Genomic DNA, 26,968 nt, shown 5'->3' on the forward strand with positions numbered 1-26,968 from the left:
TGTGAACTTGGAGCACTCGGGAAGTGTTGGTGTTTGCACACAGGGACAGGTTGGGGCTCACCAGTTAGCAAACTAACTGCGGTAGATATCTGTAAAACACAATAAATAGAAATCACAATGTTTTGTGTATTATTTCGTAATAATTTTCGTTGTTTTTTTTTCCGCTTTCAACTAAAATGTATACACATTGCACCTTTAAATAAAGTAAAGGATCAGAAGATTTCCTCCACCACTGCCTAAAGTGTAAAGTGTGATAACATTAGAGCATCTACAGTCATATTTGCCAGAGTTGAATGTTCAAATTATATGTCATGTTCATTGGAATAAAGTTACCACAGTGAATATCCCTAATTTAAGACGGTGGAAATGGAGTCAGCTCGTGTGATGGGAACAGTGCCTTGGCGGTCAGTTCAGGGTGTGTCTGACCTGTAGGACGCTGAAGGTGAGCTGAATCACCTTGTGAAGGAGTACATAATCAGACTGTGATTGGAGAGCCTCTTCTGTTGATTGGACAATTAGGGACAAAGGAGAGGGTGGGCCACAAGAAAAAAGGGTACGTTAGTGGGGTTGAGGTGACCGCACACACACACACACACACACCAGTCAGTCAGTCAGTCAGCCAGTTGAGAGCAGGTCCAGCCACGGCAGCAAACCTCCTCATGGCTCTACAGACAGCAGCATCCTTCTACCTGTGTTTCCTGCTGGTAAGTTCTCACATAGTTGAATAGTTACACATATGAATTAGATTGGTTTAAGTTGTAAACACACCACTTTTTAAAAGATTTGATTTCAGACAGGAACTGGGACTAAAAGCCACATTTCGCTAAAGGTTAACCTGTAAATGTGCTTGGCATTAGTGTGAAAGGAGGGCAGAGGGGGTGCATGTTATTAAAAAGAAACAGCACAAACTACTGTGTGGACTGAGTGTATAATATTCACATTTTCATGTATTTCTGAGGAACCCTCCATGCTTTTGTTGTCTTGTCAGAAACACTTGTTGCTGTGAGCATGTGGTCGTGGGCTTGTGGTGTTTCTGTGTATCGCTGGGTTAATTCTCAGCTTCTTGTGGGCCTGATTTCCTCCATAATGAAACTTTCGGTAATCAATTTTAAATTAGCGATAATACTGTGTTACTGTTATAATACTTGAGCTACCATAGTGCTTTTGCTGTTGCTGTTAATGTTGTCGGTTGATGTTTGACTCTACTCCTTATCATTTTGGCTCCGAACCAACAAGGCTTTACACAGTCGAGTAATGTGTTTAATTCACTAACACACACTAACATGAACAGCCCCGACTCCCTGATAAGATGTTCACACACATTAGAGCTTTTCAAAATTGTTTACACATATGAAAAAAATGCCTTTACATGAAAAAAGCTTCCCATCTTGCCTGCAGGGAGTGAATTGCTGGCATGATCTGGACAACACAGAGTTCGACTGTTGGCCCATGAACAGTCCAAATGATTTCAACATGATCAGCTGTGGTGGTGAGTATTTATACATGTATCTGTATGTCTGGCTCTCCGTTTGGTAAACTGCTTCACTGCAGCTGATATTTTAGAAGATTTAGACAAATCAGTTTTTTTTTGTGGCTGAAAAGGATGGAGACACCATTTGAAGCATTTGTCCAGAATTAATGACGGTGACTCAGCTGATTTATGTGCAAACACAGCACATAGTGTCACCTGATAAATACAGATTGTATGCAGACTGTTGTGACTGAATGTTTGTGTTGAGGCGACATGTGTGTTGTCACACAGGTCTGGAAATGGCCTGGGTGCAGCGTCCTCCAGAGAAAGTAACCAATGGGGAAGAGTTCAACGTCTCGTACATGGTGACGGCCTCAGATTCCTTCTACGACTACACAGTCAGGAACAAGATTTTCCAGTTCAGGTGAGTGCGTTACGGAAACGCACCTGGAATCCTAAACGTCTGCCATGCCCAGAACGCACACACAGGCAGCAGACACACAGTTGCAGAGACATATTGATAGGCACATAGGATAGGATCAGTCTGCTGGGAAAAGTAACTTCCTTCCTGATGACTGAAACACAAACACAAACAAACACAAACACACACACACACACACACACACACACATAGACGTGTACCAGCTGCCTCACCACCACAACAATAAGAACAGTGTGTGTGCCAATATTTTAACTATATAGTGTCAATAAACTTTACAAAAAAGCAAGAGGACAATTTAGATTAATCAGATGATACAAATATTCTATTACTTATTTCTGACTGATGTATGTGTGTATCTGAACATGTCATTTCACTTAATTTGAGCCAAAACCTGTTTTTATTTTCAAGTTCATGCTGTAAGAAAGGCGAGCTGGTCTTGTTTGCTTGAGATTCCAGCGTAAACACCATCGTGGGATTGTGTGTTAAGTAATGTATACGTCTATCCACCCTCGTTCCCCTTGTAGTAACGCTTCAGAGGCAAAGAGATTCTGCCATGAACACGACTGCCCGGCAAACTGGAACAACGCCAATGAAATGAACTGCTGCGTGTATCACGCCAACATCCACTCCTGTCCTCTTGGTCTCATGGTGAGTACCCGGCAGCACTGGTGCCATTTCACCAAACAGATGCAGTAAACTTCTTTATAGGACTTCATTATATACTTTAATTATAGTAATGTGATTCATTTCTATGCTATTTAAGCTTTTTACATTCTGTTAAACCCTTGCACACTGAGTTAACTCTTAATTTCCTTAAGTGAAGATTTTAAGGAACGGGCTAGGATGTTACAGTCCTTGAATTCTGCTACATCTCTAATATGGAGTGTTGTGGCGAGGATGTGTTCAGGAGTCTCACAGCCTGGGAAAAGAAGCTGCTCTGTAGTCTGTCGGTCTGGCAGCGGATACTTCTGTATCTTCTGCCAGGTGGCAGCAGGGTGAACAGAATGTGGCTGGGTGTTGTCCTTTAGTATCCTTTGGGCTCTGTGCAGACATCTCACTTCACCAATGTTGCTGATGCTCTGGAGATGTGTACCGATGATGTCCTGGGCGGTTTTGATCACCCGCTGCAGGGTGTCTCGGATGCTTTTCTATTGCTCCTCCGCAACAGTTGACCCGGATCTTGCGCCAGAATTCCTCTCATGATTTTTCCATCATTTTCTCTCTTGACAATCTGCTCTTTTCTTAAAGCTGCACAGGCGTTTTCTGTCACCGAGCCATCCGGTTTCCCGCTCTGGGTGTCTGAGTGTTTAAGGAAATTTGGTTTCAGTTACCGAGCCATTATTGTGTTAAATAGTACAACATGATGCATGACTTGACAACTGAACGTGCATCTTTAGTGTGAAGATGAGGATTAACTTTAACTGAAGCCTAAAGAAAAGTATACACACTATACACAATGTCTCTTAACATAGTATTTCTTTGTATCTGCTTATTCTAACTCTTCGTTGTTCCTTCTGTGTGCGACTCTTAGGTGGAAATGTTAAAAAAAGATGTAAGCACGTTACTACTTGTTGATGGCTACACCATTACACCAAAGATGTAGAAGTATTCAGATCTTTAATATACCGTTTGGTAGTTTAATCTACAGTAATACATCATATTTTATGAGCTTGACGACGATGTGCATTTTCCAGCTAATCAAGAAGGTCTTTCTTTCGCTTAAGAAATAGGAGAATTTTCTCAACACATAAAGGAACACGTTGTCCTTACGTTTATCTGAAAAGTCCAAATTCAGAAGCACCAAATTTAAAGACGTGAGGTTGTGATCTGTCAGACCAAATTCATGCATTTTTTGCTTGTGAAGTTGTTGAATAAATTGAGATGATGTTAACAAAACATTACCCATCCACCTCGAGGAAGAAAAACCACCTGACAGAAGTTGATCATTTGTCGATCTGAGTTCAAACTTCAGTTGGAGTAAAAGTTTCGAGATAAGTAGAGACATATCATGAACGGTCAGTCTGAACAGTCATGATACAATAACGGCGCTGAACAAACTGTCTTAAGGACACATTTTGGACTAAGACAAATACTCCCAACTGTCGCTCTTGTGTCTTCTCAGAAACAAGGTGGGATCTGTGGCCCGTGGATTCCCGACGATGGTAAAATAGTGACTCACACTGTATCCAAAGCAGGCAAGATGACCCAGAAATACTGGACTTCAAAGGTGAGCCAACCCAAACAAAACTCCTCAAAGGAACGGGTCATTTCTAGCATGTGGTGAGGTTTGGAGAAGACCTGCAGTGCATCTAACAGTCCCATATCAAATAACTAATTTCATGTACTGTTATTAACACCTTTTGTTGGGGTGAAAGAGTCTGTCAAATGGCAGATGTTCAGCTTTGACTCTGTTGTCTAAAGGGGGATTCATCTTGCACCCAGCCAAGATGTAAAAGTCACGATCAAAGTGACACACTGTAAAGTCTGCAGCCTGTCATGTTGGTATGTCACGATACAACATGGCAGCAGGTTGTAATTACTTGTCTCTTAGCAGAAAATTACAAGGGGCAAGCCGTACTTTGGGGTTGTGGCTCATCAAACGACTGTAAATGTATAAGTACAGAAAACGGAGTAAAGAAACACAACAAGAATGAAATCATTTATACTAAAGTTTTATTGTTGTGGTCAGCTCACACATACATCCAAGGCTCTGATGGTTTCCTGATTGTTTGGTTTTAGGTCGACGTGGAATAAAGCGCAACAGTTTTCTGAGGGATTTCTTTCTTTCTATAAATATTTTTTTCATATAGTCAGAGGTCTGAATCATTTGCACAACTGCTTTTTCAATCATGCATCTAATTACTCTTTTACTGAAGAACGCAGCAAAATAAAAAAAACCTATCCATCGTACACCTTCCTGGTTTTAATACACATCCAGACTCTTCCATGAGACAGGTTTGTTTTTAAATTCTCACACAGGTGGTGTTGATCCATGTGGGAGTCACCTCAGTCATTGCTCATATCAAAATAGGACAGATGCACGCGGCGTTGGAATCCAAAGTGCTTGTGGTCAGTGCCCAAGGTCAGTCTGCTCACACCCGAGTTCCCTCTTGTTGAATGTGGTGTTTACATTTTTGTCCTTATTTTTGTTGTGAGTTACACTGTACTTTATTCTTGACTTTGCATTTACATCTCGCACTGCTTTATTTTAGCGTACCTATTGTTTTCTTGGTGCCTCGGTTTTAGTCGTACATTGGTATGTGTTTTATCTCGCCTTTATTCCTTTGTTGCTGGTGTGTTTGCTCATACAATACCGTGTATTCTATCCCTGTGACTTTGTGTTTGTTGTAAAGCACTTTGTATGGCTGGTTTTGATTGAGTAAACGTATAATAACTAATAATTACACAGCACTAAATAAATAAGCTGTTTACTTACCAAACAACGACACTAAGAGCACAGTTTTGTTTACATCCTGTACAGACACATTGGGAAAACAGGTGTCATTGTGTCTGACCTTGCAGCAGACTTTTATTTTGAAACAACTGCCGCACTATCTTCTATATTAAAATAACAAACATTATTATCATGTGCCTCAGTGATTTTTGCCATCTCTGAAAATTCCATTGTAATTCAGTCAGTGCTGAAAAATAACTAAGTACATTTGCTTTATATAAGTCAGATTTAAATACTTGTGGTCTGCTTGCGTTATTACATTTTCTGCTACTCCACTACATTTATTTGATAACTGTAGTTACTAGTTGCTTTTCAGATTCAGGCTTATCCAAAAGTGAGTCAGCAAATTATCATGGGTAAAGATGGGATGAAATAGCCCCATCTTTAAATAGTTTGACACATGAATTTATAAATAATTATGATCCAATAATCGAGGGGTTGGAACCAGACGGCACAAGAGACATTTGACCAAGTTTACAGGAGAGAGCCAAAACAAAAATTTGGGCATACCATGTCACATTTATCCAGACTATGTTAGTCCAATTCAGTCTTTAATATGAACACTTTATAGAAGTCTGCATACAGCAACAGCATACCTGATTCACAATGTTTTGACGTTTATTGAAAAAACAACAGGTCTTCTTTTTTTCAATTAATAACTTCAGTCGCATGTGCTTTTTCTACAGGAAGTATATAAAAGTTATTTTACCCCTCCGGTTCTCACACTGTCTTAATGTAATAAACATTAATCTAAAATGATCTATACTTTTAAACTGTTCCAGAATTTTGACTGCAAGACATTCCTCATAGTATTTTCACAGTGTGGTTTCGCTGCTTGTACTAAAGTTAAAGATCTGAGTACTTCCTCCGCCACTGAATTCAGTGAAAGGGAACCCACATTTTTGAAATGTGTGACTGTGTTTCAGTGTGCGGGGATGACGTCTGTGAGCCGGAGGAAAACTGTCTGAACTGCCCTGCAGACTGCGGCATCTGCCCGATGTCCATCGCTACCAAGGTGGCCATCGGGCTCCCTGTCACGCTTTTCAGCAGCGGCTTCATCTTGACCATGGTGGTCAGTCTTTGCTACACAGACACACACACGCTCACACACACACACACACACTCACACACACTCACACACTCACAAACACAGGGGATGCTTCAAGCGTTAATGTTTATCTGAATTTCCTCAGTGGCTCCAGTACCAGAAACAGAGGATGTTTTGGGATGAAAGCTGGATCATCAACTACAAGAGCATAATATTTAGTAAGTTGTCCCACACTGAAGATTCTGTTTACAGATGGTTTTTTTTCTACTGAAAACTCTCAAAAATCATTGATGTAATCTGTTATAAATGTTGCTACGATGTGAATATCATTCTCAGATTAGACTTATTATGTATATAAGAGTGGGCCAGAACAGATTTTTTTTTTTACCCACTATACACCTTCCAGTGAAAGCATTTCCTGGTCTATATTTGACTGTCTGCAGGTAGAATGTGCTGCTTGGGCCTCGGCAGCACCACCAGCGTGCAGCGCATCAAGAGTAACTCCACCATCAGTCGAACGACTGATGTGACCCTGTGTACCGAGGTCAACACCTCCTGCAAACGAGGCTTCATCCAGCCAGGAATCTAGTGAGAAACACCACCATTAGTTTAATAAATGCTCGTTAATCAGAAACATTCAACTAACAAGTTAGAGGATCTCATTTTTATCTGTTGTATTGAGACATGCAACATTACTCTTTTACTGTATAGATCAATTATATAAAACTTTATCGATCATCCCAGAGGGGGAAATCTACTTCTTACAGTACTGCAGAGACAGGCAGAGAGCAATGATGGATTGTAACTAAGTACAACAACTATAACTTTTATTTATGTTTAGATTATTTCCATTTCCTGCTACTATAAACTTCCACTTCACAACAGTTTTGCGGCAGATATTGTTCTTTTCACTCCACTATTTTTTTGGGACCTTTAGTCACTTGTTACATTGTAGATCGCGTGCTGCATCAGAGCCAAAGTAATGCTTTTTAAAATGAATTTCTATGATCAAATCCAATACAGTTGCAGTTGGCTTTGACTACATAACACATAATAATCAATTGTGCAAATAATTATGCAAAAAGGCCAAGTAGTGCAACTCCAGCAGCCATGATGTATGACGTATATATTAGTTTATTGTCCAAAATGTATACCTAATATTATAACAAAGTATGCAATGTTAATAATACATACATGTACAGTATGTAGTGTGCTGAACAGTCAACAAACAATGTACAATATACAGTAAAAGTACAATACTATAAAGTTGGTGATTTTGAGGCATGACAATAATAATATAGTTGCAATAAAATGAATATAATGCAGTGTAAATAATGTAGTATATGATGAATATTTTCTTCTATATTGTATATTAAGGTGATTTCGACTCACTCTGTGATCTTAACTGTGTTGCAGTGATGGGAAGACGGTGGCAGTGAAACACATCCAAAATAAGAATTTCACCCTCTCTAAAACCATCAGGAAGGAGGTGAAAGAAGTTAGGTGAGGAAAAATCCTGCAAAAGAATGATTCTCCTGACATAATAAAGTCTCCCAACTGAAACGACAACTCCTGCAGCTCGTGTATTTTTTTCATATTGGCTACAGGCAACTGGACCACCCAAATCTATGCAAGTTCATCGGTGGATCCATCGAGGTCCCCTATGTCAGCATCATCACAGAGTACTGCCCCAAAGGAAGCCTGTCTGATGTGCTGCTGAACGATGATATCCCCATAAACTGGGGCTTCAGGTGGGAGAAGAATCCCAGTTTAAGTTTTTAACATGTTGACCACGTAGCTGATTTTCTTTCCTTTGTTTACTTTTCCTTTATCTTTTGATTATTAAATTTTTTTATAGTTTGTAAGATGAAATCATGCTCCCGTCACTGCTTGTTGTTGTTTCTGTGTTGTCTGCAGACTGTCCTTTGCTACCGACATCGCCCGTGGGATGTCATACCTCCACCAGCACAAGATGTTTCATGGGAGACTTCACTCCAGAAACTGTGTCATTGACGATCGCTGGGTGTGCAAAATCTCAGGTAACAATATATCATCCCCAGACACAGATGATAACCTTTGGCCAGTTTTTTTTAACAGAGTCTGCAGCCTGGTGAGTCAATGTGTTCACCAAAGTTCGTCCCCATTGTGAAAATTCAGTCATTAAAGTCCATGTAGCAAAGCAAAACTTCAAATATGTTCTGAGTTTGTCACATCACAGACAGACGTGTCATTAAACACCTTAAATCTTTAAATTTAAATTTTCATGCTGTCACAACACTGTGGTTCAGGTCTTGTTAGGGTCAGGAAAAGATGTTTTGGCCTCTAATATTTGGTTTTGTTGACACAAAGCTGGCTGCTAAATGTCTCCTTGAAAACATGGAAACATCATCCCGATGATGCTCTCTATGTATAAAATGTACAAATATAACGTATCTTTTGCTTAAAAATGTGATAAGTCTCTTAACACACAAGAATAAAAATGGTGTCTTTATCTTAATCATTGCACTGCTTAGCCAGATCCTACACCAGCACCAAAGTCATCATCAAGACAAAAACAACATTCTGCGTCACTGCACTCTGTATTTTTCTGTGTTTGGTTTCAGATTATGGGCTAACAGCCTACAGAAAAGATAACTTAGAGACCTTCAATAATGGCTTCACTTGTGGGGATGTAAATCGGATATATTGCGCCCCAGAGGTCCTGCTGGGGAGCAGCACCAACATGACACCAGCAGCAGATGTCTACAGGTGTGTTGGTCTGTCACAGTGTAAACAGTGATATGATTTTGGATTGTAATATATCAGCCACAAGACAGTGGAAAGCGTCTTCATACATATGAAAGGTGATGCTCTGTGTCACTGCACAGGCAAATAGATGGAAAATAAAACCCTCTCTCTACTCTCCCCTTCTCTCCGCAGCTACTCCATGATTCTTGTTGAGATCGCGACTCGCTCTGACCTCATTTCAGTGAGTATGACAGCCGTCTCTGAAGATTACAACCTTCGGCCTCCTTTTGAGCTTTGCTTTGTAACCAGCAGTCCTCTCTGTCAGGATCAGGCTGAGGGAGTGAGGCTGGATCTCATGTGGCGCCCCCCTCTGCCTGAAGTCAAAACAGGGAAGACAGACACCGACTGTCCCAGTCAAGGAGACTACTGTGAGGTCTGTGACATGTGCAAAAGTTGCCAGAGCTGTAAATGTTAGATTAATCTTATATGTCATAAGAATAATATTATTTTAAACAGTAAGATGTTGCTTTCTACTCTGACGCTCTTGAGCAGCTCATTAAGAAGTGCTGGTCTAATAATGTCACCATGAGGCCCACGTTTGAGCAGGTGAAGAAGATCCTTGACAAAATGAATCCACACAAAGTCAGCCCTGTGGACATGATGATGAACCTGGTAATAACCCACTAAAGTATCATCAAAATGTCATTCACACTGATGTGAAGATGCACAGTATGCATTCATTCTACCGTGAATAGTACAAGAAATACGCCAGATGTAATGTGACATTATTTGGATAAGAGGGTGCATTTTTTCTGAAATGGTTGTACATCCAAGACGAATGCTAAGAAAACAAAATGAAATGCTTTTCTGTGCCACCTGGATCGTTGTGGGTTTCAGACACGAGTGTCTTTAACTGCAGATGGAGAAGTACAGCAAACATTTGGAGTCCATAGTTGCAGAGAGAACACAAGACCTCCTTCAAGAGAAACAGAAGACAGATCGTCTCTTATACAGTGAGTCAAGACAACAGCGCAGAGTGATGTCAAACATTTGCATGTCTCTGATGAGTGTTCCCGAGCAGAATCACACTATCAGCCAGGTACAGCTGTCTTAGTAGATAACAGCGATAACACTGATATATTTCAAATATAAGCAGGGCTGTGTTTGAAGTGCATTACGTAAGCTGTGATAAAACGCATGAAATATGAAGCATGAAGTATGAAATGAGCAGATACACATTCATATGACAGAGCTGTTACTGTTTAGTTACTGTCAGTTAATTATTCAAATAAGTTGATCTCGAAGCATGAAAGGACACAATCAAGTGTGCTCACTGCCATCTAGTGGTACAGAAGCAGCACTGGAGCCTTTTCCAGCAGACATAAGTCATGAAACTCCTGTGCAGGTATGTTACCAAAGCCGGTGGCTGATGACCTCCGTCAGGGTCGAACAACAGAGGCTCAGAGCTTTTCCAACGCCACCGTCTACTTCAGGTGTGTGTTGTGACAAGCACAGTTCATCACATGAAATTAAATTTTTTAAATGGACATTCTTCCAGTTGCAGTGTATTTTTTTATTTTTTTTTATTTCACCCCCTCTTATGTTATTTTACAAGCAATTTCAGTTTGTAAGATAACTAACTCTGTATTACTCCCGTGACAGTGATATTGTCGGCTTCACTCAGCTGTCTGGTGCCAGCACTCCCCACCAGGTTGTCAACTTCCTCAATCAGCTATACACCACCTTCGATGACATCATTGACAATTATGACGTCTACAAAGTGGAGACAATAGGCGATGCTTGTAAGAAAGGATGAGAAAAAACTGATTTTAAGCTACTACAAAGTGATAAATCCTTTTTGATAAAGAACGATTATGCGGAAGCCCCGAAAGGCATGTAAGAAAAAAAAGGAAATATTTTTTATTCTATGATTGTCACACACAAAAAGTAATCTGTTAAAAGGACGAGGAAAGTTTTGAGTTTTTAATTCGTTCTGGTCAGATTATTGTTGTTGCAATACTCATTTTGGCCACTAGAGGGTAGGGCACTCAATGTTATCATGGATCTCCCTGCCTCAGTTATCTATAGTAATATGGTGGTGCACTTCAACCTTGTTGTGGTGAAAATTAGTATTGCGACAACAAACACAAAATTAAGCTGACAAAAACAGGTGAAAAAAACTAAAAAGGAATATCAAAAAACACCTGTCTTTTTGTTTTTAAATACCATTAACACAAATTTAAAAAAGGGTAATGTTACATTTAAAAAGAAAAATCACCTGTCAAAACTTTTTTCTACACAGATGAAATACAGGTAGCATAGTAAAAGGATTCTGACCAGTAAGTGAAGAAATACAAAAAAACCCCCAATAACCCAATTTTTTTGACCTCCTCTTAAGTTATAATCACAGGAGAGAAGAGACGATCAGACTTGGTTCCCTAGATTTTTCTTCTCACTTGCCTTCAGGTCTTCCGTAGAATTAAAACAGCTTAAACACAAGCGGATGAAAAGATATGATTGGACAAGACAACTGAAATTGATTATCTAAAAAGGCAAAAACAATATTTACTGTCCGAAGAGCAACTGAATGTGTGTTCTGACGTTCTGTTATCAGATTATCTCCCTATCCCTCTTCCTGTATTTTCGTTTTTCATGGACTAATGGCTCCCCCTCCAGACATGGTGGTCTCTGGGGTCCCTCAGGAAAATGGCATCAATCATGCTGGAGAGATAGCCAGCATGGCACTTGATCTGGTCAGTGTCTGCCACAGCTTCAAAATCCCTCACAAGCCTGACACACAGCTGAAGATACGCGCCGGCATCCACTCAGGTGCTGATTCCAGTTTTGAAAAAATCACATATTATCTGAAGTTTGAGGGCAGTCCAATCACAGAGTATTTCCTTTCAGCCTCAGGAACACACTTTTTTTTTTTTCTTTAATTCATTTAGAATGCAAGTCATCAGAAGTGCATGATTCACAATAGCAGGGCAATGACCCTTTATGTGGTGTTTTCCAGGAGATAACAGATGGCTTTCATAGTTTTATGATGTTTAAAGGTTTGCAGAATGTGTGCACATATCAGATGCCATTGTATTGTATTGATAGAAAGATATGTATTGTTTCATGAGCAACACCAAAGCTTTTACAGTTTTTGATATCTCATCATGTTAAAAGGGATAATGCATTGTTCTTGTGATAATTTCCCAGTCTACTTTTTTAAAACTTTTAAAACATTTAATTTATTCAATTAAATGTATAATATATAACATAGCTAAAGCAAGGAGAAGCCAAACAATCAATTCATTATTATTTTAGGATCAAAATGGGCCCTGATGATGCAGGTCAGTTTTTGAGGACACACAAGATGACCTTTTTTAAATACGTATGTTAGTAAAACTATCCCTCCTTACCTCGATAAATGTTCCTGTTGGTCATGAGAAGACCCTCCTGTATGCTAGTACCTCTGTCATTCATCCTGATCAGCTCCACATGTATGCATTGATATCACAGTTTTAGTTCTCTGGGCTTGATCTTGTTGTTGATTTGACTGCTTCATTTGTATATATGTATGTGGGCAAACGTAACTCAGATAACCTCATATGCACCTTCATCATGCAGTGTTACATATGCAGTGTTATTCACCAAAAGTGTTGCTCACTGCTATTTTTCTCTGCCAGGACCTGTTGTTGCTGGTGTAGTTGGCACCAAAATGCCTCGATACTGCCTATTTGGGGACACTGTGAACACTGCATCACGGATGGAATCAACAAGTGAAGGTAATGAAGGATTAGAGACACTGCCTTTCATCCAATTAAAACCTCAAAGCGGAGCAGTATGGTCACACAAAATGTCAGGTAAAGTTACTGATGAGGAGTTCTTTCTGCACTGCTGTTGTAACTGGCTCCAGTGGCATTTCAGAATTTGCCTTTTTGCCTGTGCTTTGGCTTCTGCAATGGTGCCACACAGGATTGTCTCTGTGGTGGCTCACCAGCACGTCACAGTGGAGTTAACAACATGGAGGATTGGACAATGTGCTCGCCAGGCCCTTAATCCTCTGCATTAAGCTAGTGGAATGACGGAGGAGCACTGAGTGACTTTCAGTCGAGAAGTAAAGAACAAAAGCCCAGACGTTAAAGGAGCAATATGTAGTTCTGGAGGAGAAATTCAGACTCATAATTTTCACATTTACAATATTAAAGAGGTAATAATACAAACTCGGAAATATTTAGAATTGCCATAACATAGTAAACGATCTGTTCTCAGAGGAGAATAAGGTCCCAAGAACAGTGTCTGAGGCTAGAAAGGTGGCAGGGTCCGCAAGTTTGTTTGTTCAGTTTATCCAGTCATAAAAACAAAGAGTTTGCTTATTTATTTACTTTAGGCATAAAAATCAGTCAAAGAAGATCTCTCTCTCTCTCTCTCTCTAGTCTGATTTAAAATGTCTTCCCCAAACTACACAGTGCACCTTCAACAAATATAACCAAAAACTAATTGTGAGATAAATTCTTGACTGTAAGAGCGTATGTGAAAAAACAACAAAAAAACCCAAAACAAAGTCATCCCAATTTTAGGGTGAGCTTTGTGCACACAGCAAAACGCCTATACAGTATGTTTCCATAATATGTGAGTGACATAACTGGCATATATACATCTGCTCAGTTTGTCTTACATAATTACAGAAGAGCCTCACAGATCTCATACCACCTTGTTGTGTATGTATAACATTTAAATCCAACAACAAATTAGCGTACTAAACTAAAGATACAAAGCAGACTGTACTATTACTACTGTATGAAATTGGTTTTAGATATGACTATAATGATGTGACAAAAATCCAACATATACCATGAATTCTGTAAGATGAATTATAACATCTATTCATCAATGAACAGATATCATATGCAACTGCAACAATATTGTTTTATATATATGTAATTTCAATTTGCTGACTAATACATTGTGTCATACAAATAGTGTTTCTTGAACTGAGGTTATCAAAATCATGAGGTACACTTCACACATTACGATGCACCAAGATCATACAAAAAACTAAACTGATGCAGTTAATTTCAGGTATACCTTGTTCGTACTACAACATAGTATCACATGCTGTGTGTGTCCACAGCTCTGAAGATTCAGGTGAGTGGTGCCACAGCTGACCTGCTTCAATCACTCAGAGGATACGTTCTGACATGCAGAGGAACACTTAATGTGAAGGTAACATTATATTCATACGTTATATGTTTATGTTATATATTTGCTATGCTAAATGATAATTACATACATTTGCTGGCTGCAGTGGCAAACCTGGGAAATGTATGAGACCCCTGTAGCTGTTCTGTCAGCGTTCTTTCACCCCCAACACATTAAATGCAGCAGCCTGGTGGTCAGTGGTCCAACACTTTTAAATTTGATGCTATAACTCCAGCATCACTTCTTCAAGCGCCCCTCCAGTGCAAGTAGAGTAGTGGGTCATACATAAGACGTTCTCTCTGGGGAACCTGTTTGTGACCAAGAGTCAAGAGTTATTTCTTTAGTTATGCTATGTAACCGTATTAACGTACGTGAATAATGTAACGGCGTGATGAGGTAAAGTGAGTGACATACATGTTGTCCCACAGGCGATCCATGTAAAAAAAATAAAAATAAAAAATAAAAAATAAATGCTACATAACTGATTCTTGGATGCCCCTATGCCCTCCACACTGCCCCTCAGAGTCTGCCACTGCTTCACAAAACGCAGAAGAGAACTGAAGAAGCCCCTTGGATGAGATGTAAAACAGTTTTTAAGCATCTACAACTAAGTCCAGTTGCCCTAGATCTGACCCTCCTTGAATAGCCGTGACTTGGATGACTGAGTGAAAAATCGTACCAGACACTGGAGAGAGGGTTGTGTTGATTACATTCCTGTCGTGGTCATGGCGGTTACTTTGGTGATTGGACCTTTTTTATTGTGTTGGAACGAAGAACTCACTGGGCAGAGCCGATACACTCTCAGTTGCCTGATAAAGTTATGTAGCTAAAACTAAAGCAGTCTAATACAACAGTTCTGCTTATATTATATTTTTGTATCTTTTTTTCTGGCTAGATAACAAAACATTTCTCTGTATACTGAACACCATAACCTTTATGAAGGAAGGATTTATTGCAGGAATGGTCTTGGGAAATTGTGCATCAAATAAACCCAATTAAGGTGATGAACTTTGTTGTGTATAATGCTTTTCACCTTCTTTGATGTGTGCCGTTGTGAAGGTAACTGCAAAATATGCAGTGATAATCACATACGAGCTGGTGTACGGCTTTTAAAACTGACTGAAAACGACAAAGGATTCATGAGGCTGAGATTCGAAAAGATCACAGGAAATTCAAAACTTCCCTCCAAGGGGAAACAGACTGGGTGTGTCTGGTATTTACTCTCTTTTTCGGCATTATCTGGCTCCACTGGCTGCTATTCACATTGAAACCTAAGACCTCTTTTTGGGTGGTGCCTGTGTGATTATGGGGGAGGGGTTTACTTCTCAGTCCCAGCGGACAGGGCCTGCATTGCTGACACTTGATGTCTCGCTAAGAGGCGGCCTCAGCTGCTGCTCTCTGCCCCCCGTCATACCCTAATGGCTTTATTTAAAATTCAAAGGCACACATGCTTTGAAATATGACTCTCCTCTTATTCACTCCATCTCTAATTTTTCTTGGCCCAACAGGGGAAAGGAGACATGACAACATGGTGGCTCGAAGCAAAGAGAGACGATTACACAGACCCACTGACAGGCACATCTGAATCCAGAGTGGGGGTCCCTGTACCAGTTAGTGACTAGATCTGTAAAATGTGAAGATATGTGTATGGAAACTGATCAAGCTTTGTGAGTTAAATGTGCAGATACAATGAGAGGGTGGAAATCTAGTTGATTATAATTTCAATGTCATACTAAATTGTAAATACAATAGATGTTACAAGTTTACAAGTGTTTGCCATTATCATGGTTTCATCGTTGTGACAAAAAGTGATGAAGACAAGTAAAAAGATGACGAGTGAAATTCCTCTGATATTAATTTATAGAAATTACCAGAAATGCACAATATTAGAAAGAAATCTATGGAGATAGTCAAATTACATTATCACTATTTTATAATTATAATTTCTTTGCACATGCTGGGAATAATGTAAAAAAAAAAAAAAAATAAATATGCAGAGAAATGTGCCAGGATTGACAAAATTATATTTTAAGCATACTTTTTTTTTTCTTCCCCCTCATGTAGAGTTTTCTTTGTATTTCCACAAAAGAAAGCACCTTTGTCTTCTTCTACATTAAATGGGCACTATGTTGTTTTGGAGAAGAAATGTAAACTCAGCATTGTATAACTATACTACTACTACTACTACTGAACACAATTCGAGTCAACACAACTGAACTAATTAGATTTGTAAAAGAAGAATGTACAGTTGTCTGTCTGTAGTAATTTTTGTAAGGTGTTGCTGACTGTGCAGTGCAATAATAATGTTTAACTCTATTGGTCTTATTCAGTTATTACATAAATTACAATAAAGTTACTTTGAAGCTTCATTTGTACAATTTTGTTCCATTTTTTTATGCATTTATCTGTTGGGGATTTTTTTACTTTGACTTTGCCTGATTTTGCCTGATATTTCGGAATATAGCACAATAAATAACCTAAATGATTACCTTATTATTTTCTGGTTTGTTTGATAATAGCCATGTCTTTATGCCCGAATTAATATTTCCTTCGCGTCCTTTAAGAGAAACAATAACACTTGCATATTTTTAAAAAATGAATTCACCTAAAAACACTTGAAGCGTCTGACCGCCGAGGGCCAATCATATTGAGCCGTGCTTGGTTGCTAGACAACGAGTCGGCCAATTAGCGTGCTGGTTGGTTTGCGTGCCCTGGTGTGTACTGTCATTCGGACGTTTTCGACATGGATTAAGGAGCTGTTGGGTCCAGAAGCAAGGAGTTGAGACATACATTACAAACTGCAACTTCAGGTAAGTATTTTAAACGCTCCCACACATGTATGTGTCCATAACGTCAACATTGTACACGTCTGCTTCCGCAACTCGTCAACTTGTTTGGCTAAAATAGCCAGAGCCGCTTGGCTTCAATGTCAGATTGTTTTGAGGTTTGGGACACTCGGTGTGTAACGTTAACGTGAACGTTTGGTGTCGAAGAGCTGCATAACCACGGCTGAGGAACAAAACATGTCTACGAAATATCTTCACAGCAACACGACATTAACCCAGCAAGGTTACATTCGTATGTGGCCAAGACAATAATTTACAGGTGATGTAAACGCTAGCATTAAAAATGTGACACACATCTAGCATTTGTTTACTCAACGTTAGCTTACCGGAGGCATGTCGCTAACGTTAACTAGAGATGAGGTAAATTAAGCTAATATTTTCTGTCCATCTAAATCCGTGTTTTGGGTTATTTTGTTTTTTTTCTCAACCTCTTCTGACGAGTTCCAGTGATAATAAAGGTTGCAGAGCTGACATTTTAAAGTTTTATTGCAAACATTTGTATCTTTCAACGGCACTAAAGTGACTTCAAATGGACCTCATAGTAATTGTGAAATTTTTACAAACACTACAGGGTATCATGCCTTTAAATGCATGTTATTTTATTAGGCGAACCTAGCTAATGGAACTAGGTCTTAAAACAACAGCCCTGCAATAAATCCTACCTTCATGGAGGTATAACTTAAAAAAAAACCGAGACATTTTAGTGTTGTATCTGTTCGTTGTATTGGTTTTGAACTGTATTGCAATTATCGTTGAAGCAGACAAAATAGACTATATAGAAACTGGAAAATTGAACATGGTAACCCTTATTTTTGTATTTATTTCACCTTAAGTTCTACTCAAAGTCCCACCTAGATCATGATCCCTTTTACAGAGGAGACCTGGCAAAGGTAGCAGCCAAAAAAAGCACTACATAGCAAAATACAACATATAAAACATGATACTGTACACAAAAATCTAGAATCAACAAATGAACAGCTATATAAACACAGTGGCCTCTCAAGAACATTTACCTCCTTTACCACATATTTGATCCCCTTAGTTATCCCATGAGAAATGCAAAATCACAATGCAGGCTTTCCTAAATCTGTAAAGGCTTTAGGTTGATTAAAAAAAAAGAAGAAAAAAAACACCAGCAGGAGCGGAGCTCGTAACTAGTAGAGCTTAGAGAGGGGTACAAAGCTAATTTGAAGGTTTACCTAGTATCAGTTTTAACATAAAGAACTGTGAGTGATGAATGATGTCCAGCCCACCAAATCATAAAAAATGTAATGCAATTTATTGAGGTTTTATTTATGTCAGGGCTGTTTCTTTAGACTATATTAATTTTAGCCAGGTTTAGCTACTAACTGAATGTTGACAGATCAGTATGAGTGTCCTGTGAGCCCGTCACCCCTCTTGGTGGAAAATCTGGTCTAAAATATCACTCAAATAATCTAAACTACATGCGTCTTAGGGATCACAAACCTTAAAATCAAATGTGTCAATTCTTCGGAGACTTTATACTGTAAAGAAGTTTGACTAATCAGTTAAAGGTTTACACTTGTGGAGTAGTCAGTCTAAAAAGGGTCTAGGCTTCTTAAGCTGTGGGGCTGTAGGCCTGCCATCTGTCCCGCCAGGTTGATTAAGTATCACTGAAACCAAAGAGTATGTCCCCTGAGTTGATCATGAGCCGCAGCTTTCATGACGAAAATGTATAAATAGTTAAAGTTCTCTTCATAAAAGAACACTATTACCTTTTTCTAAAGGTGCACCAGGGTACACATGTTGTAAATGATTGTTTACAGAATTAAAACTGCAGATGTTTTTTTAATAGAAATTACATGCAACCAGAAAATGTGATAACCTAAGTTGCTAAAGAACTAAACTGCCAATAAAAGGTGCACTGGTGCATGTATGACCAAAATAGTCGTACTTTGGAGCCTTGTCTAACATCTTTTTGTAATAACTCTATATAGTGTGTTTATTTGTTAAAAACACAAGCGCTACTCCTACATGACAAAAAATGTTTTCATTGTGTGTACTGTTGTATGGGTCTGCAGACAAGTCATTATACTGTCTGTCTGGGATTAGTCTGATCAGCTGATGATAAGAGCATTGAGATGAGATCCAGGCTATGGTTGCAACGTGCAGCCTGTTAAATACTCAGCAGTGACACCCACAGCAGTGAAAACAACAAGATCCCATAACAGTCATAGTAAATGTATAGTTTAGCTTGCTGCCCGTGTTTAATACATGAATTAGCCTTTGTCCTCACACACTGTTATTTTGGTAACTGCATGTTTCCTCCCCTCACCACTGCAGGTTTACTTCCATTGCCTTGTAATCCAGACTGTGTTGAATGAGCGCCGTTAATCTGACCCTCTATTTCAGGAGTGGAGTGCGTAGGAGGATCTTGTGGCGAGCTTTGTGTATCGTGCACATATAATAGATGATCCAGACACGTAGCCTGAAGGCTGCACTGCAATAATGCCAGAGTCGTCCCTGGGTGAGTTCAAATTTGAATGAATATGTAGTGTTAAGGAGACATGTTGTCTGTTGTACTCAGACTTTGTGAGTCAGGAACAGGTTGAACTAACAGATGATCGCTAATGTTGGTTTTTCACCTGTAACATTAACTATATATAGGAGTTATCATTGTTGTGTCAAGCATTAAGAATTTAGTTTGGGCCTCACTGTACACATGTAAAATATATTTGACAGACATTTTTTTCCCCAGAAGACAAGGACATTTGCAGCAGCTCTGAATGTAGAACGCCCCCCTTGAGGCAGTTTAGCCAATCATCGCTTCCACTGCACAGAAAGTCCTACATGCTCAGTACCTTCTGCACAGAGCAAAACGTGCAAGAATGTCAATCACACATCAATCAGGTTGGTAATCTCCCATGTGTCTTGGATGTATTATTAGCACAGTTATTGATATTCAAATGCCTGTGTTGAGTGGTCTAAGACATGGACAATATGGCAGCAACCATTTACTTTCTTCCCTCTACTCTCTCTGGTACAGGAGGTGTCATCTCTCGGCCTCCAACCAGTTTGGACAGAGTCGGGCAGCAGCTCAGAAATGAATGTTGTGGCTGTGCTAAATTGCATGTACGACCTGATTCAGATGCACCGCAGGGGCCTCCGGAGTCTGGAAAACATGGAAGTGGAGCAGCTGAAATCTAGCGGCAATGTCGACTACCTGCAGCTCACCAGCACCCGGCTAAAAGTACAGTAACATTTGCACCTCCATCTTAATATGAAATTATAGATCATAAGGCTAATGTAGCACCAAAACTAAGCACCTCAAGAGTTGCTCGTTAATACTGAAAACATTAACTCTGATATGAAGTGGCTATGTCAATGCTATTTTATTATCACAGGAGCAGCTTGAACTGTCTAAAAGAGAAAACACAGGACTCCTTGAGAGAGAGCGACAGCTGCAGCTAAAAGTGAAGAGTTTGCAAAACTGTCTGAAAAATGAAAAGGAAGAGGTACTTTTGTATACTGCCCCTCACAGTGTTGAGTGAATCCATAATCGGTTGTTTTGTCCCAGTTACAGGCACGACAATATAACCTACAGTTAACACTTGTTTTACTTCCCCCTGCAGGTGCAAAAACTTCAAAACATAATTGCAAGCCGGGCCAGCCAGTATAATCATGAGATGAAAAGGAAAGAGAGAGAATTCAACAAACTGAAGGAGCGCTTGAATCAACTTCTGATCGACAAAAAAGAGAAGAAACAAGGTTAATAGGATAAATCCATCCTTGCCTAATAATTTGCCCAACATTTTACATTTCGAGATTAAACTACTGTCTTTACACACTCAAACGTTAACACCTTTCTCTCTATGTCTAATATCCTACATTGGACCTTTGCTTCCAGCTATTGATGTATTAAACAACATTGGAAGAGCTGATGGGAAGAGAAGCCTTTGGAAAACTGAAAAGACAGAAGCAAAGTATGTTTACTTCTTATGGCATTTTGTTCAGTTATTTTAAAGAATCTACGAAAGAGTTGTACTTAAATACCAAAGTACTACTCACTTACTTTTGCATCTCAAACAAGTTGCACACTAGCTCCTTTGTCAGTTTTCTAGGTGACACAGATTTATTTTAGGGACACAGGCTTCAAACACAGTAGAACTGCTGAATTAATCCTGAATGTTACTTAAACTTGAATTATTTTCCTCTGAAGATCCATCACATGAGATTATAACCGATAAATAAACATAGATTGTCTTTCTTATCCCAAGGCATGAGGCCGAGATGTATAAGGCTCTGCTGAGTGACTATGACACCCGACAAAGGGAGCTGCTGCTGGAAAATGCTGAGTTGAATAAAGTGTTGCAGCAGATGAAGAAGGACATGGTGTCTATTCTGAGTTCAAAGAAGCCGATCCTGAAAGGCGACAAATATCAAGATGATGGCGCACAGGTAGGACGAGTTGTTTTTCTCTTTTATCTTGCCAACGTTATGCAGTGAAATGTCAGTCTGAATTTGAATATAGGGTCATTCCATGCCAAATCCCTTAGAATTCAGATCTTTTCCCAGTTAGTGTCTGTATTAATCAATATATTAAGTATAAGTGTGTGTGTGTGTGTGTGTGTGTGTATGTGTGTATATATATACATGTTTTACATGATAGAAGAAACTTTTATTTTCAAAAGTTTGTATCTCCACATGTTTTAATTTTGTTGCAGCCAAATATTAATTCTGGGCAGTATCAATGTATTTCTATCACACCTACAAATTATCTGCTCCTGTGTAAATCTTCCATAGATCTTGCTAAATATTACTTTACTCTTTAAAGAAACTGTGACTGTATATAGGATTAGTTTGATTTCCTTTAAACTTTTTTTATGGAAAAGTAAATAGTCACTGCAGAGATGAAAAAGATGCCATGTTACTACTACTGCAACGATACTACGTCTACTATAAATTGAAAAAAAAATTTTAATTGTCATTGTCAGGCTGACTCAGAGGATGAAGAGGAAGTGTTTGATTCTAGTAAAGAGAGCGTAGAGCTGTATTGTGTTCACGCCCGGGAGAAGCTGACCAACAGTATTCGCCTCCAGTGGAGAAGACTGAAGAGCCATGTTGAAAGATTGGACAGCCAAGGTAGTCTTCATGCAGCTCTGTCACTGTTTGACCTTTGTACAAGAAGGAATGCCAGTTTTTGTCATGTAAGGATTTCACAAGATGAGTCTGTTTCTGCATTGTTTTACCATTATTGTGTCATAGAACAAGGAAAACTGAAAAGATAAACTCACAGCAACTAAAATATGAGTATATTATATACTGAAGTCGCTGCTCTTGATCGCTGGTAAAATACTACCTGAAGCAGTTACTTGGTCAGCTTCTCTGATTTGACACACTACACTGGATCCTTACGTCATGTTTAAAATCAAAACATAAATGATGGACGTAAACATTAAAATTTGATTTTCTGGGGGGGGGGTTTGTTAGCATCTTTGGCTCAGATGGGCGGGAGTAGAAATAATGATGCTGTCTCCCAAGAGACCCACAAGGAGGAGATGGACAGACTGAAGCTGGAGATCCAGCAGTGCAAAGACTTTATTCAAACACAGCAGCAGCTCCTGCAGGTAAGACCAAAGCTACCATGAAATGTTAGTTATTACTCTCCCTGGAGAGTTTTTAGTAGGAGTTCCCGGGTTTTACATTTTAAACTGCTTGTTTAAACATCAGTTGACCCATGATATACTGTCTTATACCAGTCTTTGTTGCATAAAATCACTTATTCTTTTTTAAAATCCTGCCTGTTCAATCTTTCTTGCAGCAGCAGCTCAGCTCTCCATGTGATGAAGAGACGGCGTCGCTGCTAAGTGACTGCTACATGCTGCAGGAGAAAGAGCGCCTCGGAGATGAGTGGAAGACCCTGGAGGAACAGAGGACAATCTTTGAGCGGGAGAGGAGGAACTTCACTGAAGCAGCTATAAGACTGAGCCACGAGGTGATTGGTGAAAACTGTCCAGAAATTTGTATGAAATAGAATTTGGGAAATACCAACAAATTTTGCTCTGTGCCAAGATGCCTTGTTTTTGTCAGTGTGCTCACTTTATGTTTAAAACTGACTGTTTTTGAAATGACTTGTGTCTGGATTAACTTGCAGAGAAAGGCCTTTGAGGAGGATCGGGCAACGTGGCTCAAACACCAGTTTTTAAACTTGAGTCCATTCCCTGACTCAAAGAAACCCCCGATGTCAAAGTCTAAAAGTGCCTTTTTAATATGTGAGTGTCTTTTGTTTTACAATTTACTTTTCCTGTTCACCAACATCTTTATATTAGAATCCATCGAAGTTAATTGTTGAATAATTGATTGTCATTTATAAACTGAAGGATTATGATATTTATGAATTAAGCAATATTACCCGAGAGGGTGTGCTTTAACGTCATTTGAGCACGACAGTGATGCGGTCAGTGTGATGCAAGCAGCACTGAAGTGCTCAAATGACGTTAAAGCACACCCTCGAGGGTAGTATTGCGATTATACAACTAATACCAACAAAATTAAAATGTATAATCAAAATATATCCATGTTGATGGACATTTGCTCTCAAATTTTAAAGGTTTTTGCGAGTGTGCGTCGCGTTTCCATGGAAACACATGGGGTCTGACTAATAACTGAAACAAAATCAGTCACGTCAGTAGACTCATATGTGTAATGGAACGCAGTTACCCCTCCAGAAAATAATCCAACCCTTAGTAACGACCTAGCAACAGAAAGGATTTTCTAGTCCCAGAAGAGTGAAGTCTGAAGCTTATCGCGGTCTCTGAATTTCCCGAACTAAATCAATACTGCACAGATAAACAGAAGATGCTTATTTTTATCACCCAAGTCATAACAAAGATGTTGATTTTTTTTTTCTTTTATTTTTTTTATAGAACGTTTTCACCACGGTCACAATAGTTTCTCTCACACTGAAGGGAAAATAAATAATAGTCGGGGCATTTATTTGTTTCAATCACTTAACAGAACAGGCGTTTATTTCAGACCAGGCGGCATTTTGTGACAGGCGTTTAATTCCTTCCTCTCAAAAATCCGGGATGAAAATGTCACAAACTTCGCCAGCTTCTCCGTGAATTCTCCGGCATCCTGCTGAGCAGTTGTCTTCTGCAAGTGAAGTTGTTGCGGCGGAGGAAACGATTCAGCCGACCAGCACTCACAGATAACTCCTCATCTCTGCTGTCACTCACGGTGGCGTACATTTGTTTCTCCATCGCCCTGATCATTTTGCGGGTCACTCTCTCGTGGCGTGCCCGTTTGCCGATAACTAATTCCCGCATGTTTATCTCAGGCTCCTCGCTAGCCTTCTTCCTGCCTCCAGCAGGCAGCCTGGCCCTGTTGCTGTCCTCCTCGGACAACTCCGTTTTATTTTTCGCCCATCTCTCACTCTCTTGGGGTCGACAGAGAAACGTCCAGCGGCTTCTTCTCCCGACTTTTCCTCTGCATATTTTACGGCAGAAAGTTTGAATTTCAAGCCGTACTTTTAATTTTTTTTTTGCTCCAGCGCTGACAGTTACTATGTTGCCATGGAGATTGATACACTATTGCCACAGACTTAGCGGAGTAATATTTTGAGTAATGAGTCAGGCGTGCTGTCATGCTGATTTGAGCACGGTCAAAATGTCTTGTTGACCAATCAAATTGCTTGGTCGGAGCTACTTGTTGTATAATTATAAATAGTCTGAACAATGTGTCAATCTGTTTCATCTAACTGAATAATTTTCATTTTTTTACATACAAATTATTATAATTTTTTTTTAAATTTTTTACTCTTTCCTGATGAGAATCAATAACATTGAGTCTCTTCTTCGCAGCTGAAACAAAGGCAAGTGCAACGTCGGCTCCAGAAAAGCTAATCAGGTGCCCGTCTGGCACAAACTTGCCTACACCCGGATGTGTCCCACACACATCGTCGACAGCAGATCTGTATCGCACACTATGCCTTATTCCAGAAAATGGGTACAGTGTCTTTATTTGCACAGTGATTTGTAAAATAATGCAAATGTTGACAGGCTTTAGCTTTAAATTAATGCCGACTGTCAATTTTTATGTTTCAGCGCCACCAAACCAAAGAGAAAGTCAGACCATGCAGAAGAATCAGGCGTGTTTTTTAATGGAAAGGCTCCAGTTCGACACAAACAGTGGAACGATAGTGAAGAGCACAGCAGCCACACAAAGGAGCAGAACAGCTCTATATGAAGCTGCCGTCATCAGAATTATTGTTATTGTCAGTTAATTCTTGATTTGTGGTATTTCGGAAACCCACTTGAACTGTGTATGCCAAACACTTGTAGATGAACTCTGATCAAGGTTCAAATAGCTGTGCGCATGTGAAGCGTTCTGTGAGACTGGGAGAAAATGTGTGATGTATCCTTTGTAATAACCCTTATTTTTTCAGATTATGAGATAAATGTGATACATTTTCCACACCCAGGCAGCACTCCCTGCACATGTTTATTGACTATGTGATACATGTATGTATTTATTTATTTATGTGACTCTGTAAATCTTCAGTTTTTATGGCATATGTCAAGGATGCTGATTAATTCAAGGCTAGTATTTTTTTGGCAATGCAGATGTGCCACAAAAGATCGTGTGTCCTGGGACATTGTGTGTTAATGATAGCTATTTGCACCCAGACTTGCCTAATTGTTGCCGTTTATATCACGGGTTTCCAGCTTCAGTTTTTTTGTGTTACACTCTTCATCTGCCACAATGTTTTAAAGTGTAGATTTAATGCTGCTGTTTCGTTGAATGCAATAAGAAAACTGGGATATGTTGTTTTTGTTGAACGTAGAAATGTGGTTACAATATTGTTTTCTAGTAAGTGTTGTATTAGCAGCAGGTAATGTACAATGTGAAATAGAAAGAAAAGGCTGTGCAATTTAACACAAATTACACAGTGTGTTGTAGACACTGAGGTAAGATTACTCTGATGTCAACACGAATGAAAACTCCTTTCACCATTTTCTTTTTAAATTCATGTTTATTTTAGTTGCTTTATATTGACAGATTAGACTGGTTGTAACCACACAAATGTAAGATGATGTATTCTAGACAATCCCATATTCTTTAAACTTTTATTAGACATTCTTGAAATTTGTATAATTCTTGTCATTTGACCATTTTTGACCTCTATCAGAAACGATGCAGAGTCACTGATCAAAGGTACTGCGTCACCTGTCCTGTCCCAATCAATTCTGTCAACTTATCAAAATGGAGACTAAACCACACAGTGAGGCAGGAATTCAACAGGACAGACCAGTCCTAAGTTATTACTGTAATAAATTACTTTGTCATTTTTATGAAGGTAGATTTGTGTCTTTATTATTCAATCAAAAAAAAGTTTGCTTCAAAAGAATTTTTTTTTTTAATCCAAAAAAAAGTGTTCAAATGAAATTTTTTGAGTCTCAAATATTTTTTTCGCATTCAAAAACTTTTTTTCTATGATTGAAAAAGTTTTTTTTTGATTGAAGTGATTTTTTTTATGGAAAATATTTTTTTTGATAGAAGCAACTTTTTTGATTGAATTATAAAGACACAAATGTCCTACCCATAATATGGCCCAAACACAAAACAACATGACTTCAATCCAAAAAGTTGCTTCAAACAAAAAAAACCTTTACTTCTATCAAAGAAAACATTTTCAATCAAAGAAAAACAGTGTTCAAATGCATTTTTTTGAGTCTCAACTATATTTTTGCATTCAAACACTTTTTTTCTTTGATTGAAAAGGTTTTTTTTGATTGAAGTGAAGGTTTCTTTTATTGAAAATATA

The 26,968-nt window shown here is 39.0% G+C and overlaps 2 protein-coding genes across 4 annotated transcripts; both read left to right on the forward strand.

The window, feature by feature from the left end:
• The first annotated feature begins 597 nt into the window (after nucleotides 1–597).
• Nucleotides 598–16,704, forward strand: LOC115590844 (atrial natriuretic peptide receptor 2-like). Its single transcript, XM_030432295.1, has 23 exons — nucleotides 598–704; nucleotides 1,399–1,489; nucleotides 1,763–1,895; nucleotides 2,438–2,561; nucleotides 4,036–4,140; nucleotides 4,893–4,995; nucleotides 6,294–6,439; nucleotides 6,561–6,633; nucleotides 6,859–7,003; nucleotides 7,832–7,918; nucleotides 8,023–8,166; nucleotides 8,333–8,454; nucleotides 9,019–9,163; nucleotides 9,335–9,383; nucleotides 9,468–9,575; nucleotides 9,695–9,814; nucleotides 10,062–10,155; nucleotides 10,548–10,635; nucleotides 10,805–10,944; nucleotides 11,819–11,971; nucleotides 12,820–12,918; nucleotides 14,268–14,359; nucleotides 15,844–16,704. The coding sequence occupies exons 1-23, from the start codon at nucleotides 660–662 to the stop codon at nucleotides 15,955–15,957; spliced, it is 2,520 nt and encodes an 839-aa protein (XP_030288155.1). The 5' UTR covers nucleotides 598–659; the 3' UTR covers nucleotides 15,958–16,704.
• A 309-nt stretch (nucleotides 16,705–17,013) lies between these two features.
• On the forward strand, nucleotides 17,014–26,289 carry LOC115590811 (afadin- and alpha-actinin-binding protein-like). Of its 3 annotated transcripts, none has more exons than XM_030432246.1 (14): nucleotides 17,014–17,145; nucleotides 19,555–19,669; nucleotides 19,901–20,052; nucleotides 20,189–20,392; nucleotides 20,547–20,657; nucleotides 20,775–20,910; nucleotides 21,050–21,125; nucleotides 21,420–21,600; nucleotides 22,137–22,284; nucleotides 22,633–22,769; nucleotides 22,964–23,137; nucleotides 23,297–23,414; nucleotides 25,005–25,149; nucleotides 25,248–26,289. In XM_030432246.1, the coding sequence occupies exons 2-14, from the start codon at nucleotides 19,651–19,653 to the stop codon at nucleotides 25,387–25,389; spliced, it is 1,743 nt and encodes a 580-aa protein (XP_030288106.1). In that variant the 5' UTR covers nucleotides 17,014–17,145; nucleotides 19,555–19,650; the 3' UTR covers nucleotides 25,390–26,289. The 3 variants fall into 3 exon arrangements, with proteins under 3 accessions (XP_030288106.1, XP_030288108.1, XP_030288107.1); XM_030432248.1 differs by having other exon boundaries at nucleotides 22,684–22,769; XM_030432247.1 differs by having other exon boundaries at nucleotides 19,904–20,052.
• Nucleotides 26,290–26,968: the final 679 nt, after the last annotated feature.

This window comes from Sparus aurata, chromosome 11, assembly GCF_900880675.1.
Source record: "Sparus aurata chromosome 11, fSpaAur1.1, whole genome shotgun sequence".
Classification (NCBI taxonomy): Eukaryota; Metazoa; Chordata; class Actinopteri; order Spariformes; family Sparidae; genus Sparus; species Sparus aurata.